The following is an 18,462-nucleotide window of genomic DNA, read 5'->3' as shown; positions in this document are numbered from 1 at the left end:
ACTTTTCTAAATAACAATTCCTTAAGATTTTTTACTGTGTTTGGACTTAATTTTAGCAACCTGAAATAAAAACAGAAAATGTTGGAAATGCTCAGCAGTTCCTGCAGCATCTGTGGAAAGGGAAACAGAGTTAACATTTCAGATCAAAGACCTTTTATTCCAGTTTGTAAGCTTGTTCATTTATTTCTTATTGTGCCTGCTGTTACGCATCAAACATAAAATGCCCTTGATAACATATCAAGCAAACTTATCCTAATAATGAAAATGTTGTAGCAATAAACATTTTCAAGAATGCAATCTAAGAAGAAAAGAATGAAAATATTTGCTCCAAGATTTTACCATGTAGGAAAATATACATTTGTTTGTTAAATTTGGAGTACTCTATAAGGATTTTATATGCATTTACTATCTAACCGGATACTCCATTACAGCATAAGAGAGTGCTGCATTACTAAAGTTTCAGTTTTTCATATGATTCTAATGGGATTTATATATCTTTATAGCTCAGATGCCGTTTTTATTCTCTGTACGCTGAAGACTGGCTGTTGATAACAAAGCTGTCCTTTTTTTAAAAAACTAAAGCTCAAGTTGAGTGCTGACAAATTGTTAGTACATAGACTGCTAGGCAATTGAATTGGATCTTGGTTCTACTGAGCATAACCTCATGAGTATTTCTGCCCATTCGGAATCTGTTATCTTCATCAGTTTGCCTTTCTGAATCTCTGTGTGTTTACCTTCAGCGCTCAGTCTTGATGAAGGGTCTCTGCCCGAAATATCAACTGTTTATTGATTTCCATAGATGCTGCCTGACCTGAGCTCCGCCAGCATTTTTGTCTGTGTTGCTCTGGTTTTCCAGCATCTGCAGAATCTCTTGTGTTTATGGAATTAACAGATTGTTGTTGGAATTCATCACTGATGCTATTGAAAAAAGAAAATCAGTCATCTTGACTTGAACTAGTCTCTAGGTGACCCCTGAACCACTAATGTGACTGACTTTTAACTGTTCTCTAAAATAACCCTGGAAACCACTCCGGACGCTGACAGTCTCTCAGAAGAAATTAAAAATGGTCATGAAAGGTTAGCTCTGCTCGAAAAGACTAGAAGAAAAGAGCATTATGTTTCTATCATGGGAGAAGTAGGAAGAAATCTGTGATGTGTCTCATCCCATTTCTATAAATGTGACAGTGTTTCAGTAGCAAGCTCATTAAATCAACAGGAATGTAAAATGTATTTAGCATAAATAACACCTGCATGTTATAACACTGTTATCACAATGTTGCAAGGGTGAGAAATTGTCAAAGGTAAAACAAAACCAAATTTTAGAAAATTTAATGTTTCTTACTGTGGTAAACTGTTGCAGAGGCTTTCGCTCATCTCCAACCCATTTCAGTCAAGCTCTCTTTCATTTCCGTTGTCTTTTTGTCTTACCAGCCATTTGACCTTGGCTTAATGTAGATATTTTTAATTCACAGTCCTGATAACATTTAGACCATACTGAACAATACAGCATAGTATAGGCACTTTGGCCCATGCTGTTGTGTTGACCTTTTAACCGACTCCAAGATAAATCAAGCCCTTTCTTCCTACATTACCCACCATTTTTCTTTCTTCCATGTGCCTATCTAAGAGGTTCTTAAACGTCCCTAATGCATCTGCCTCTATCACCACCCCTGGCTGCATATTTCACTCATCCACCACTCTCTGTATAAAAAAACCTCTGACATCTCTCTGATGCTTTCCACCAATCACATTAAAAGTCTGTCCTCTTGTATTAGCCATTGCCACACTGGGAGAAAGGCACTGGCTCTCCATTCTATCTGTGCTTTTGTCATCTTAAAAGCTCTATCGAGTCTCTTCTTGTCCTCCTTTGCTCCAAAGAGAAAAACCCAAGCATGCTCAAACTTTCTTCATAAGACATGTTTCCCAATTCATACAGCATCCTGGCAATTCTCCTCTGCACTCTCTCTGAAGCTTCCTCAGTCATCCTACAATGAGGTGACCAGAACTGGACACAATATTCCAAGTGTGTTCTAACCAGAGTTTTATAAAGCTACAACATTACCTTGCAGCTCCTGAACTCAATCCCACGTCTAACAAAGGCTGAAATACCATACATTTTTTTAACCACCCTATCAACTTGTGCAGCAACTTTGAGATATCTGTGGACTTGAACCCAAGATCCCTCTGTTCTTTCACACAGCTAAAAGTCCCACCATTAACCTTGGACTATGCCTTCAAGATTGACCTTCCAAAATGTATCACTTCACACTTCTCTGAATTGATCTTCATTCCATCGTAACCTACAACAGCTTTCTGCATTATCCACATCCTTCATGTCATCTGCAAACATACTGACCACTTACTCATCAAATTCATTTATAAAAATCACAAAGAGCAAGGGACCCAGAACAGATCCCTGTGACACACCACTTTTCACGGAGCTCCAGGCTGAATACACTCCATCTACCACCACCCTCTGCCTCTACGGGGAAGCTAATTCTGAATCCACACAGCCATATTTCCCTGGATGCCATGCTTTCTGATTTTCTAAATGAGCCTACCATGGGGAACCTTGTTGGTTGCCTTAACAGAATCTATATACAATACATCCACCTTGCTACCTTCTTCAGTTTATTTTGTCACTTACTTGAAAAAGTGAAGCAAGCTTCTGTGACCTTCCCCTCTCGAAACCATGCTATCACTTATCAGAATGTGTTTCTTCAAGGGCTCATAAATCCTGTATCCAAGAATTTCCTCCCAATAGTTTGCCACCGCTGATATAAGACTTATTGGTCCTTAATTACCACGATTATTGCAATTAGCTTTCTAGAGCACAGGAGTAACATTGGTCATCTTCCAATCTTTTGGTATTACTCCTATAGAAAATGAAGTGACAAAGATCATCACCAGCAGCACATCAACCTCTTCCCGCTCTCTCACGTAATCTCGGGTAGATCCAGTCCGGCACCAGGGACTTGTCTCTCCTAATGTTTTTGAAAAGTTCAACACTCTCCCTTTCTGAAGCTCGGCATTAGCCTAGGGTTTGCTGACCTCACCTTCGTCAAGGTTCATCTCACTGTGAATTCTGAAGCGAAGTATTCAATAAGGGCCTCCTCTGCCTCCTGCAACATTAGGCACATGCTTCCTCTTTTATACCTATTCAGTCCTATTCCAACTTTTGTCATGTTGTTTTTCACGTTCATGCCTTTAAATTTCCCCTAATCTTACTCGCCAATTGCTTCTCTTGGAAATGTTTCTGAAACAGTGAAGGCACAGTTTCAGTGCCTGAAATCGATTCTCTGTTTCGTTGCCATTGAGAGAAGCCACTAATTTTCAAGAATTAGCAAACAGGGTTGGACTGCTGGTGCCAAAATATGAGAGTGAAAGAAGAGTTATCTGACAACATGCATTAGTTGAAATCATTGGTCCAAATATATTTTTAAAAACATCTTTACCATCTTCTGACTGTTATGGATTTGGGCAAAGATACCAGGTAGTTTATATCACTGGTGTTCTAAACAAGCGTGAGCGCCCTATCAACACTAGCTGGATTTACAAACGGGAAAAACACACTTCATTTCAAGCAGCACTGTAAAGAGAACTCGTGCACCTTGACAATCTTCTGTGTAGTGCATTGTTGTTAGCCAGTACATGAAGAAATCTAATTTCATTTCTAATTGCTAAATATAACCAGGTTCCTTGTGGGCTAACTTAGTTCGTTTTGGGGGTGGAGGGGAGGATTGCTGGTCTTATTGGGGAACTTTGGTAAAATTAAGATCAATAAATATCAGGGATTAAACATTCCAATAATTGTGATCGAACTTCAGACAAGGTGGTTCTTGGAGGTCAGTCATCCTGTCTCCAAAACATGACCATAAGAGTTATGCCATTAAAGTACCAGACAAGATTATCTTAAAAAAAGAGTCCAAGCAACAACTCTTGACATTCACTGACACCCTCAGCATCAATATCTTGGGGTCAGCATTGACATTATGGTGTGAAGAAAAACAGAATTTCTACACCAAGGTCTGAAAAATGGACCCATTTATCTTGTATGATAATATAAGACAAGCTTAAAATCCTTCTAATTTTGAAGTTGTTGAGTTTCCTCATTGAAATTATCAATGATTTATTTATTTTCTGTAATCTAGCTTTCATTTTCATCTTGCCTTATTTAGAAAGGTGCTTGATTTCTGTTTTATCTGTCTTTTCCACTATAAATCTAATTTCCCTCTTTTAAGCACCCATCTCTTTTGAGGTATTTAATGTCATGTCTATTTTCCCCACACTTTCTTCCACCCCTCTGTTAACTTTATTACTTAATTATTGGTTTCCAAATGTTGTCCTCTTCCCCCATATTTTTGCTTCTGCCTCCTGTTACAGTCATGGAAGTTCTTGGTTCTAATAGTGTTCTCATAGAGAAAATTGCAGCATATTTTCATAAGGCCACATATAACCGTAGCTCTACAAGATGACTTTAAGTAATTACTGCAAAGCACTCAGGCTTTATCAGTTCTGACAGTAACTGGGTTCTTTGTTTGAATTTACCATGCAGTAGTTCAAATCTCTGGTTCAGCTCTTGGTTTGTAACTCATTGAAAATGTAGAGACAAGGTAAATTTACAAATTACATAGCGGATCAAAAGTCAAGAATTTAGAGCCTGGAGTAATATCTTCCATTTAATTTCAACTCATCACGAGCCTTTCTAACTTGCAGCATTGGCAGGCATATGATTGATGCAATTTTCAAGTCTTTTGTTAGAAATTTTAAAAAGGCAGTCTGTCTTTTATCAGTGCATGTGCAGAAGGTCTCTGTTGCCTGAATAGAAGGACAATAAGGTGGAAAGTCCAATAGTTTTTCGCCATTGTGTGTTGCCTTAGAAATTTCTGTTCTTGCTTTTTGGATTCCAACATACCATCATTTATACTTGTGTATGATAGATAGTTCACTAACATTTGTATAAGACAGGAATGTCCATCTCTGCATGAGAGAGGTAAATAAACTCCACACCAGATGGTCAGTAACTCAGAGCGCTGCAGTATTCTTTTTGGAAACCCATAATGTCTAATTCAATAACTTAGTTTCTCCAGCAATCTGAAACTAAGCTGTCTATACGGACTTTTAAATATTTATTGTTCATTACAACCTGTTTAGAATGAGAAATTCATCTTAACACTCAATGGCCGTTTTATTAGGTACACCTGTACTCTTGCTTGTTAATGCGAGGATCAGGCAATCATGTAGCAGCAACTCGTAAAAGCATGTAGACATGGTCAAGCTGTTCATTTGTTGTTTAGACCAAATATCAGAATGGGGAGGAAATGTGATCTAAGTGACTTTGACCGTGAAATGATTGTTGCTGCTAGATGGGGTGGTTTGAAACTGCTGATTTCCTGGGATTTTCACGCACAACAGTCTCTGGAGTGTACAAAGAAAGGAAACACATCCAGGCATGGCAGTAATGTGGGTGAAAATGCCTTGTTAATGAGAGAAATCAGAGGAAAATAACCAGACTGGTTCAAGCCGACGGGAGGCAACAAAAACTCAAATAACTATCAGTGGTGTGCAGAAGAACATCTCTGAAAGCACAACGTGTCAAACCTTGAAGTGGATGAGCTACAGCAGCAGAAGACCACACTGTGTATAAAATCTTGTACCTAATAATGTGGTTATTGAGAGTATATCTTTTTGTCTAAGTACACATGCACCATGTATTGGATACTAGGAGATTATTCATGTTTCCATTGCTGAGGATTAAATGTGAGATTTTTAAGGAACTAATTTCCATTGATCTGGTGGGAACAGAATCTCATTTACTCTTGAGCATTATACACTGTTCAGGACTAGCTGATTCTGGCCTGAACTACTAATTGTATAGTATAGCTTGCTTTACAGGTCATAAAGAACAGAACATTCTGTTTAGGAAAGTAGATAGAAAAATAATTTCCTCTGGCTAAAGTTCAGATTAGGAAGCATGCTCTTAAGATTATAGCTAACTTGTCAAGGTGATTTCAGGGATCATAAAATTTGTGGTGGAAATTTGAAATCCATTCCACTAAAAAGCTGTTGAAGCTTGGGAAAATGGAAAACCTTAACTGGGGTTGATAGATTACTTGTCAGCCAGGACATAAAAGATATGCAGTTGGTGTAGATCAATTAGGGCAGGTTCTAATTGCATTGTCAAACAAGCTCAAAAATCTAAATAACGCAATCTTGGATTTGTGATTCTCCTTTGTAACACTTACATTCGCCTTCTCTCCTGAGAAACTTTATTTGCCAACCAACATGAACATTTTTCTAAAAGAGAAATCAAAATGAAATTGAAATCCTGTCTGTCTTGGTCTTCGGGGAGTCTTCTCATGCTCTGAGTTATTAAAGATTCTAATCACAGTTGGTGTTATGGTGTACTGGGTTCTGTTTTATGCTATATGGTGCAGTATTACAGCTCACTTGGACTAGGAATATCAGTCAGTTCTCCTCTGCCTGAAGAATGGTACTTGAACTGTTGCAATTAATGCGTAACACAGTGCCTTACTGGAATATTAAAGCAGAGCTTTTATATAATATTGACCTACCTTAGGTGTTTAATAATTAGACATATTCAACCGCATGTTTTAAAACAGTTAATCTTGAAATAAATATTTTGTTAAAGAATATCACATTATTAGATACAAATAGAAAGTAAGATCTGAATTTCAGTTATACCTTTCATAGCCTTGGGCCATCATGAATTATGGTTGCAGCCAATAATGTGGTAAACATTAAAATTTACCCAACTTTCTTACTCTCCTTCTTACATCCAGTTACGTTGCCCTCCTTCTCAATTCTCTGTTGGCTCACCTCTATACCTTTCATACAAAATTTAGTTCATCATTAAGTGAACAATTGCAGAATACCAAGAGACTAAGAAAATACAGCAATTTCGTACATGCTGCTTAGTTAGGTAAATATGCCACTCTACAAATATACAAACATAATTCTATATACCAATTTTTTATATTAATTCAGCTTGAAGTCTCAGCAGAATTAACAAATCCATACATTGCCTGTCGAGGAAGGCAGAGATTTTTAAAAATGTAGATATTAGTTGACCACCAAACTGAAATCCAGAGTAATTTTTATATTAAACCGTGATGTCATGAAAGGCAGGATAAATCCAAACAACTCTTGTGCAAAAATTACCAGAATAGTTTTAGGAATGAGGAATTTTAAACACAAGATTAGGTTGGATAAATTCATTTTGAAGCAAAGGAAGTCGAGATGAGATTACGTGGAGGTGTAAATATCATGCTTGATTTGGATGAAAACATGAGAAATAGGGAATGAGTGGGCTAATGAGTCATTTGAGCCGATTCTGCCATCCAAGGTCAAGGTTGATCTTCTACCTCACAGTCATTTTCGTACCCTAGTTATGCTTCTAACCTCCAAAAATCTATTGCTCTCAGTTTTAATTCAACTCAATAATTAAGCCTCCAGAGTCTTTCCAGATAAGAAAATTCCAAGCATACACCATTTTTTTTGCATGAAGAAAGGTTGACAAAAAAGGAAAACAGAAAGAAGTTACTCTCTTTCATTGCTCACACAGGTTGTTGACCCAGAATTAAGGTTTTGGGGAATGTGAGGAAGAACTGTTTTTTTATATCAAATGGTGATGACCTGATGCTAGCTTCCAACAATATTGTGAAAACAAAGTATATCAATGATGTTAGCGAGAGAGAGAATTTGAAAGAAGCCGAGCGAGGACAGTCAGGACATTCCGCGTGCTACACATCACTAGGAGACGTTGGAGTGAGTGTAATTAGGGACTTGGCAAGGTACTATAGAAAGGAGTTAGGTTTAGGTGGAGTGGTCATTTTGGGAGTGGGTCAGTGTTAGAGTGGGAGTTGAGGCTTTGGCTCATGGAGGCTTCCGTGAGGAAAGGCAGAGGCTGCACATAATGTTTTTTTGTTTTGTTTTTTGTTTTGTCGTTTTTTCTTATTGCATAGTTAGAACTCAGCATGTCAGCACCAATGACACAGGCACGAAGGGCGATGAGGTCCTGCAAAATGAGTTCAGAGTATTAGGTGCTGACTTAAAGGACACAACCTCCAGGGTTGTGATCTCAGGAATGCTACCTATACTACATGCAAGTGAGGTCAGAAATAGGAAGACAATACAGTTTAACATGGATAAGGAGATGGTGCAGAAGGGAGGGCTTCAGAGTTATGTATTATTGGGCTCTCTTCCAGGGAAGGTGGGACCTTACAGGCAGGTCAGTTTGAACCTGAACTGGATGAGACTAATATCCTTACTGCTGTTGCTGCTCTGGGGGAGGGGAGGTTTAAACTACAGTTGCAGGAGGATGGGAACCAGAGTGCCAGAGCAAGTAGTGGTGTGATTATGGGGAAAAATGCTGTTTAGCCCACATACAAAGTCAGGAATCGAAAGCTTGAGCATGGTGGAACTAGTGTTCCATGCAAGGATTATTGTGGGAAAGGCAGATGAGTTTAGGGCACGGATCAGCTCGTGGAATTAATACATTGTAGCCACTAGTAAGGCTTGGTTGCAGGAAGGGCAAAACTAGCAGCTGATTGTTGCAAGGTTCCAATGTTTTGACATGATAGTACAGGAGGGATCAAACGAGAAGGGGTGTCATTACTGATCATGGAAAATGTCATGGCAGTGCTCAGACAGGACTGACAAAAGAGCTTGCCTATTGAGGCTACGTTGGTGGAACTGAGGAATAAGAAAGGGATGACCATGTTAGTGGAATTGTAGACCACCCAATAGTCAGCAGGATTTAGAGGAGCACATTGATTTTGACTCCAATACTCTACAAGGGCTAGATGGGATAGTGTTTGTTAAATGGGTTCAGAAAGGTTTCTTTAATAAATACATGGAAGTTCCCAACTAGAGGGAGTACAATACTAGATCTCCTATTAGGAAATGAGACAAGGTAGTTGACAGAAGTTTCTTTAGGGGAACACATTGCGTTTATTAATCATAATCCCATTAGTTTCAAGATAATAATGGCGAAGGATAGGTCTGGTCCAAGGGTTGAGATTCTAAAGAAGCCAGAGAGTGGTAGTACTGTAGATTGTTGCCTCTCTGACTGGAGGCTTGTGACTAGTGCTCCGCAGGGATCAGTACTGGGTCTGGTACTGTTTGTCATCTACTGTATATCAATGATCTGGATGATAATGCAATAAACTGGATCAGCAAATTTGCGGATGACACCAACCAAGATTGTGTGCATGGTAGATAGTGAGGAAGTCTATCAAAGCATAGAGTAGTATCTGGACCAGATTAGGATGTACCAGGTTAGGACTTAATTCCCTAGAGTTTAGGAGATTTACACAATTATGAGGGATATCTGAGGTTGGTGAGACTACAACTAGAGATCATAGGTTAAGGGTGAAAGGTGAACTGTTTAATGGGAACATCGGGGAATTTCTTCACTCAGCAAGTGTTGAATGAGCTACCAGTGGAAGTGGTGGATTCAAGTTCAATTTCAACATTTAAGATAAATTTGGATAGGTACATGGATGGAAGGGGTTATGGACGGCTATGGTCTCAGTGCAGGTTGATGGGAGTAGGCAGATTATTAGTTCAGCACAGACTAAATGGGCTGAAGGACCTGTTTCTGTGCTGCCATGTTCTGTGACTCTATCTGAAAAGAAAATTTATAGGCACTTGAAGGAAGTGAACTTACAGGACTGTGAGAATAGAAATAGGTCTGAATACCTTGTTTTCCTGACACCTGCTTAGATCTCCTTTTACATTTATAAAAGTGTAAGTCTTTGTATGACTAACCAATTAAATTTTACATTTTGTGCTGTTTTCTGTGTATTTGGTATATTCCCTACCCATTTTATCACACGCATATATTATGTATGTGAATATTTTTAATAAAATGCATCCATATAATTCCATACCAAATTAACTTTTATGAATCCTGCAGTGAACAGGAGATCATTTCTATATTTCTCCAACAGTAAATGTGTCTACGGTAGGATAGAAATTCAATTAGTTGCTTATATTTTATGCTGCTTTTCCATTGGTCAGACACTAGGATTATTGTACTGGTTATACTGAGATTTCTGATAATTTCTTGATAAATCACTTCAGCTCCATCTACTGGCAAAGGGGCAATTATGTCAGACAGATGCATTTGAAATCAGGTATTTTTCACACAATGGATGAGGGTCAGTTCTTCAACTAAGTGCTGGTGTTCCCCAGTGTGATCTCCCAATCGCATTTTGTTTCTCTAGTCTAAAGAAGTCTTCTGAAGTCATAATACTTCCTGTTGCTTGAGACCTTAATTCATCTTCCCACTCCCAATCTTCCCTTCTGCCTGCAGCCTCCTGAAATTGTTATAACAAACCAAATACAAACTTAAAGAACAACATCTCATCTTCCTTCTGGATTTATTACAACCAACATGATTTAATGCCTAATTCTCCAACTTCAGATAATTCACTCCTTCTTTCTCTCTGCTTCAGAACGAGCCATTTCTGTCTGCCATTGTTGTGCTGCTTTGTTTTTCCCCTCTTTGTGTAGCCTTGCAAGAGCTTTACCATTGTCAATCCAGTACACTGATAAAGAAATTTAATCTGATCTCAACTAGTAACATTAGGTCATCCAGCGTTACCCTGTCAGAGATATTTCCTTTGTTCTATCTATCTCTTCCCACTTTCTCTGCTACCTAAACTAACTTGTTATCTCCCTTTCCTAATGAACAGTCCTGGACCAGAATATTAACTGTTTCTCTTTCCACAGATGCTGCCGACTTAACTTGTTGATCGTTTTCAGCAATTTCTGTTCCTGTTTCAGATTTCCAGCGTTTTGATATATTTGTAATTTGTTTTTTTTATTGAAGTTCATCATCAAACAAACATTTCCGTAAGATGTATTTCAGACATTGTACATATATATCATATATGTCACAAATCTCCACATAGTGTTTATCTGAGGTATACCCTTATAGAAAAGAGTGGATTGAAAAAAACAAGCAAAAGGAAAAAACTATGTACAAGTAGGGAGTGATCTTTTTTACAACATATTCATTGATTTGTGAGAATAAAATCAGGCCTATGAGGCATTATGTAGTTAAACCATTTTTCCCAGTATGAATCAAATTGTTCCAGCTTATGATTAACAGATGCTGTTATCTTCTCCATTTTGTAAATGTCCGTTGTAATTTCCATCCATGCGTTTAAAGTTGGGCTCTCCTGTGATAACCATTTCCTAGTAATGCCTTTTTACCAGCCACCAACAGTATATTGATTAAATATTTATCTCTTTTCAACAATTCTTGAGGTATATATCCAAAATATATGGTCTTACTCTCTAAGGGTATTTCACATTTAAAGATGTCTTAGGGGATTGTGTATCCCCCTCCAATAGTTTTTGATAACAGGGCAGTCCCAAAAAATATGATAATGATTTGCATTTTGATTTCCACAATTTCTCCAGCAAACAGGGAGGTTACTATCATAATGGGATTTCTGAGAGGGTGCAATAAAATATATTATCAAGTTTTTCCATCCAAACTCCCTCCATTTCTGTGAACTGGTACACTTCCATTGATTACCTCCATATTATTGTCCATTCTTCCTCAGATATAATTAGCCCTCCTTCCTTCTCCCATTTTGTTTTAATGTATGATGTCGAATGTGTTTTAAGATTTGACAACCCCTTATACATTTTGACTGAATTTTGACTAATGACTTCTTAATTCATCTTGAATCTCTGTAAGACTTTATTAATTCCTCAGGATACCTCGAGGTACTGTACGACCAGTAAATTTTCAAATACGGCACATTTATGTTTCTTATCATCAAATGTGGCAAATGACATGTCTTCACCAGAAAGGAATTAGTTTCTTTGTTTCTATTACTAGGTGGAGGGAAGCCAACCAAAGAACGCTTCCAGATCTTGCTACCTTTTACATCAGCCTTTTACCTTAAATGCCACATGCATCATCTGTTTATAATGAGATCAGGCCCTCTTGCCTTTAATTTGCATACTAATAACTTGTAATCTATCAGCAAATTTCTCCTCACTTCTCTCTTTCCCAACAACTTGCCATTTTTCAAAGGACCTCAGACACATGGAGATGAACGTAGCTTGATGTCTTCTATAACTGGGTGAGGTGAATATGCACATTCAGGAAAAAGCAAATTAGTATCAGTAACAGCAAGGATGCATAGGTTGAGGATATGCAACATGGTGTTCGCATTGAGAGTCTGTAAGTTCATGTTCCAAGTTTATTGTCATTTCAACTGCGTACATGTATACCGCCAAATGAGACAATGTTCCTCTAGACCAAGGTGCACAACGCAATACTTATAAATCACACACAACATGTAAAGTAATATTACCACAAATAAATTAACAAATAATAAGGTGCACTTATTTCACAAGTTTAAAAAGTAAACAGTATAACACCACTAGTGATTCATACATGCGGTCTCATGGCCTGGGGGAAGAAGCTATTTCCCATCCTTCACAGTTCTTGCCCTAATGCTATGGTATCTCCTTCCTGATGGTGGGTGGAGGTCAAAGAGATTGCATGTCCTAGCATTGTGTAATGAGAAATTGTTAGTTCTTGCCATTAAAGAATATAGATAATAATACAATAGAACAAAATACAGGCAATATTCCAGGCAGAGTTCACCACACAACGAATCAGTGACAACACCCTCACTCTACATTACAATTGAGTTTCTATAATGATGGCCAAGCAGCTGATCAATAAGTATATAAAAGTGAAGCATTTGGAAGAAACATCACAAGTGAACAGTGCACTGATGATGTTTCCTCATATGGTGATGAAACGTTTGCTAATGGATTGCCAAGGTCAGAGAACGACTCATCCAAATCGTCAGCCACTTGAGCGACACATTTTCTGAGTTATTTCCATACAATAGAACTTGTATACAAGTTGAAGGTGATTTAATTCAATCCAAAACTTGAGGCCATAACGAAGAATAAAGCCAACTATGAAGGTACGAAGTGCAAGTTGGTTATAGTAAATTATAGAGAGAACAGGAAATAATAAGCCATTTATTCTGACATCATTAAGTGCTGAAATCTATTACTAAGAAGTTGTTAACGGTGTACTGGATAATAATAAATTGATTTAGTCAATTCTGCATGGATTTATGAAAGTGAAATTTGATGTCTTTTCTGTCTTGTAACTTTGAAACATAAAGGTGAATTCATTGATATGGTGTATTTACATTTTCAGAAGGTGTAAAAGATAAAATTGTTGTGACTAATATAATGATACTGCGAATCAAGAATCATGGGAAGAAAATAATGAGTAGCAGTAAGTTGGAAGGTTCCTGGGTCATTACAATATCAATGCTGGGCTGCAGCTATTCACAGTCTACAGTATATCAGAGATTTGGTTAAGGGGACCAGGTATACTATAAAAAAGTTTGTGGGTAGTGAGACTGATTTAGTGAGATTTCAGCAAAATATATATAGACAGGTTATTTGAAGGGAAAAGAGCATGCGTAGAGTCATAGAAAAGTACAGATCAGAAGTAGGCCTTTTGGCCCATCGAGTCCATGCCAAACCATTTAAACTGTCTACTCCCATCAACTTGCATCAGGACCATAGCCCACCATACCCCCATGTACCTATCCAAACTTCTCCTAAATGTTGAAATCGAGTTCGCATGCACCACTTATGCTGGCAGCTTGTTCCACTTTCTCATGACTCTCTGAGTGAAGAAGATTCCCCTCATGTTCCCCTTAAACTTTTCACCTTTCACCCTTAACTCATGATCTCTAGTTGTAGTCCCACCCAACCTCAGTGGAAGAAGCTTCCTTGCATTTACCCTATCTATACCCCTCATAATTTTGTATGCCTCTATCAAATCTCCTCTAATTCATCTACATTCCAAGGAATAAAATCCTAACCTATTAACTCTTTCTATATAACTCAGGTCCCCCCGTCACAGCAACATCCTTGTAAGTTTTCTCTGTATTCTTTTAACCATTATTACATCTTTCCTGTAGGTTTATGACTAAAACTGCACTCAATACTCCACATTAGGCCTCACCAAAGTCTTGTACAACTTTATCACATTTTCTGTACTTGATACTTTGATTTATGAAAGTATCAAGTGCCAAAAGCTTGGCTTAGGGACATGTCTTTGCTTCCCGTCCTGAATCCCTGACTTACTGAATGGTTATCCATTGCAGTAATGTTGAAAAGAGGTACGGCAGCACTGTCACTACTGAGGCATCCATACATTCAGTATCTCATCAGGTGGTCTCCAGACTGAGGAAGCACTCGCTGCTAGTGGTAGGACATCCCCTCTATTTTGGAGTGATCTGGTGAGGGCTCCTGTTGTCAATAGTAAAAGTCTCCTCTAAATAGCAAGTAGTGAACTCGCAGGATGTACTGTTTGTTCTGCAGTGGGCTTAAAGTCAGACCTTTTGGCAGAAATGGAGGCAGTGCTATGCCATTAGGCACACATCAAATGCCAGGAACAGGTCACTTGAAATGTCCAATCCTGCCTTTCACTGCATAGGTCCTACCCTAGTTTAACTGTACACAATGCGTCACCTCACACTTATCAAAGCTGAAAGCCCATCTTCCTAACAGATCAAGAGCTCTATGTAATTCATTGTAACCTGTTTCACTGTCAACAAAGTTGCAACTGGATTCACCTGGAGAATGGATTTGCTTCAATTGAAATGAAAATTTGATTATACAGCACTGTTCTTTTCTCCCTCTCAGCTGTACACAAATTTATAGGCCAAGCATTTTCAAAACCTTGATCTTATTTTCACACTCTTGCTATATTCTGGTATACCTGCTGCAAATGTAGCCAAGGAATGTTTATTCAGCTGCATGTAGGACATGTGCCTGGATGCATTTTGCCTAAATTCTCAGCTTGGTGGCATTTTCTCTGCAGGCAGATCCTTACACAGATGAGTCAAGGCTGCCTTTTCCCTCAGTTGTTGGCTCATGAGCAACCTTGTTGCTGTTTGACACTGAAGTGAGTTTGACGTGCCTCTATCGACTTGCCGCAACAGCATCTGCTGGCCTCCACCAGTGTCACATTCACAGCTATCCGTTGACTCTCGATACTGATGATCCTCCCTTTGCCAGCCACAGAATCCTTCCATATGCTTTGTAAATAATCCAAAATTCCTGGCCTGGCTACTGCCTCTCATTACCTAAATTCTTACCACACTTCATTTGGTGCCCTATTTGTTTATTATCTAGTTCAGTGTCCTTATTTTCCTCTCCGACATATTGACAGTCTAACTCAGCAACTTCACGAGACTTGTGAGCCTATTGGTCTTCTCATTCTGTTGTCCTTCTAATGTTGCCTTCTCTTCATTCCTCTTCATGATGAAGACTTTGCAGCTATTGTACCCTACAAGTCATTGTCCTCAGTAATCTCAACATCCACCCATTTAATTTTGTTTTCAGTCATTCTCCCTAATCCTCCTTCCATTCCTAATTATGTTGCATCTTTAAAGCCATAGAGATATTTTATGACATGAAAGACTCCATTTAGGAAGATAACTGGAAGTATGACTAGAAATAGTTGTTCTGCACTGAACCACTATGTGCAGGAGATGCGCCCTGGCTGTATGTTTGTAGCTGAAGTACGTTTCTACTGATGCAAAGTTAGCTGTGAGTTTTCAAAAAACCTAATTTTGCTCAAATTTGGTCAGATCCGCAGCTACCTTGTGTCAGTGGTACCAAACTAAATTTTGCACTATGACACCCATGAGTGTAGCTAAAAGTGGATCCAAATGGTTCTTGGACAATGCAATTGTCAAAACCAAGAACTGTTTGTTTTGCATCATTCCAAGGTAACCCACCAACAATTGGATAATTACTGTGGCTGAAGGAAAACAAGTTCAGATTCATTTATTTATCAAACATACATTGCAAAATACAGTAAAATTCATCATTTACATTACCAACCAGCACAACCTAATGATGTGATGGGGGCAGCCTGCAAGTGTTGACACCTGTAATGGTGCCAAAATAGCATTCCTACAATGCTCAGTAGAACAACGTAGAACACAACAAGCAACAAAACTATAACAGCAAGACAAGTCCTATTCCTTCCTTCCACCCACTGACCGCAGGTTAGGCCACCTTCAGCCTCCAGGGGACTTGTGGATTCGCAGACGTTTTGACTTCCCCAAAAACTCTCAGAGACACTCTTACCCAGGCTTCCACAGACAATCAATCTTCAGGCTTAAATCTTTGGTATTAACCGCAGGACTTGCCAGTGACGATGAATGATGGCCTTGAACATTAGACCTTGAACGCTGGTTTCACTGACTCGCTTACGAGGGAGTCACTGGCCCAAGTGCTTACTGCTGAACAGAACTTCAATCTGCTGACGACTCGCTAACCTGAGTGGACCTCACTGGTCTGACATACGACCACAGATATCTGGCACCTATGTCACTGACCTCCAAATGTGGAGTGGGGTCTTAGACTCCAGCCTGACCTCTAATTCCTCCACATCCCTGCCCCTAAACACTAACCGGACCAATAACTCCCCTCTCCGTCCCTAAAACCAACCCTTCTAACCTAAAAAAGCAATTAAAAAATCTGAGGCACCAACTTGAAGGAGACCACAGCTTAGCCTTTTCTTGGTCAAAAGATGATGGTCGTGTTTTGTTTATTTTCATGTAAGCTCAAAACCTGAAGTAAAGCCCGAGAATGAAGCAGGCACTATCTACAGAGAAAGAAAAAAATCTGATTGGTTCTGTTGTCTTACAAGGGAGAAGCTCTGGACTCTTCTCAATCAGGCTTTAATTGAAAGCTATTGCAAGAGTACTCCATAGAGGAATTCATTAATATCAAACATATATTACTGTGTACATGTATTTTCAAGCATGGCACATTTGAGAGACTGGCAATGGGACAGCTGTGTGTTTGTTGCTCTCTTTTAAAACGTGTATTAATTTGGTGTGTGGAAGAATAATTTGTTTTGGTGGTTTCAATATAAGAACCATACATGAAAGATCTGTCAGTTATTCCAGCATATTCTTGTTATTTTTAAGGGCATTGCGTTCCTGTGGTCCAGGTGGGCCCCCGCATATAAAGCTCCTCCTAGAGTGGGATCAGAGGACAAAGGACAGGTGAGTCAGAAGCTACAGATATTGAAGAACTATGCATTGAAAAGCAAAAAAAATGTGGACGCAGGAAGTCTGAAATAGAAACAGAAAATGCTGTACAGGAAGTATATGTGAGAAGAGAGAACAGGGTTAAGACTTCAAGTCAGAGACCCTTCATCAGAACTAGAACAGGGAGGTTAAAAGGGTAGCTTTAAATATCAGGGAAGGTATGTAGGGTAAAGTAATGGTAAGTAAAATTTAATCTTGATAAGTGAGAAGTGATGCATTTTAGTAGGTCAGAAGTGTCATGTACGCAAATAGGTCAATACAGAGAGTATTGAGGAACTTGGACCTCAGAATACAAGTCCAAAGATTCCTGAAGGTGGCAGCACAGATAGATAAGGTAGTAAAGAATTCATACAGGATGCGTGCCACCAGTAGTAAGGACATAGAATATAAGAGTTAAGGTACAGCGTCATACAACTTTGATGAAGCCACTGGAATTTGTGAACACAAGAGATTCTGCAGATGCTGGAAATCCAGGGCAGCACAAACAAAATACTGGAGGAACTCAGCAGGTGAAGCAGCAAGTATTGATATAAACAAACAGTTGATGTTTCAGGCCGAGACACAACATCAGGACTGGAAAGAAAAGGGGAAGAGGAGGGAGGGAGAAATATTACTGGACATTGAAGAATTTGATGTTCATGCCATCAGGTTGGAGATGAGGAGAAGAGGCAAGAGAATGGAAGAAGAGGGAAGGTGGAGGAGAAATGGAAAAAAAAGAAAAAATACTGGAAGGGGAGATCAATTTTCATACCATCAGGTTGGAAGCTACCTAGAAGGAATATGAGGCCATAGATCAACATATTGGAGTGGGAATGGGGATTGGGATTAAAATGGTTGGCCACTGGGAAATCCTGCATTTTGCGCATGGAGCGAAGATGTTTGAAAAATCAGTCCCCCAATCTACATCAGGTCTCACCAATGTAGAGGAGGATACATTGTGAACACCAGATATAGTAGATGACCCCAACAGATTCACAGATGAAGTGTTGCCTCACTTGGTAGGACTGTTGTGGTCCTGAATTGAGGTGAGGGAGGAGGTGAATGGGCAGGTGTGGCATTTCTTCCACTTGCAGGGATAAGTGCTAGAAGGGAGATTCGTGTGAGGGATGAATGGACAAGAGAATTATGGAGAGTATGATAGAGAGTGAACCCTGCAGAGAGTGGGGGGGGGGGAGGTAAAGATGTGTTTTTGGTGGTAGGATCCATTTGGAGATGGCGGAAGTTGTGGGGAATGATGTGTTAGATGCGGAGGCTCATGAGGTGGTAGGTAAGAACAAGAACTTTATCCCTGTTAGGGCTG

At 39.1% G+C, this 18,462-nt stretch overlaps 1 protein-coding gene across 1 annotated transcript in view; it reads left to right on the top strand.

The window, feature by feature from the left end:
* Positions 1-18,462, top strand: part of usp43a (ubiquitin specific peptidase 43a) — a 457,910-nt gene that overhangs the window by 410,286 nt on the left and 29,162 nt on the right. Inside the window, exon 10 of the mRNA XM_073025952.1 lies at positions 17,040-17,117. Coding sequence (XP_072882053.1) covers positions 17,040-17,117 — 78 coding nt within the window. The remainder of the gene's footprint in view (positions 1-17,039; positions 17,118-18,462) is intronic.

The sequence above is a fragment of the Hemitrygon akajei genome, chromosome 22 (assembly GCF_048418815.1).
Source record: "Hemitrygon akajei chromosome 22, sHemAka1.3, whole genome shotgun sequence".
NCBI lineage: Eukaryota > Metazoa > Chordata > Chondrichthyes > Myliobatiformes > Dasyatidae > Hemitrygon > Hemitrygon akajei.
Note: the sequence above shows the minus strand (reverse complement) of the source record. Positions and strands in the feature narration are given on the sequence as shown.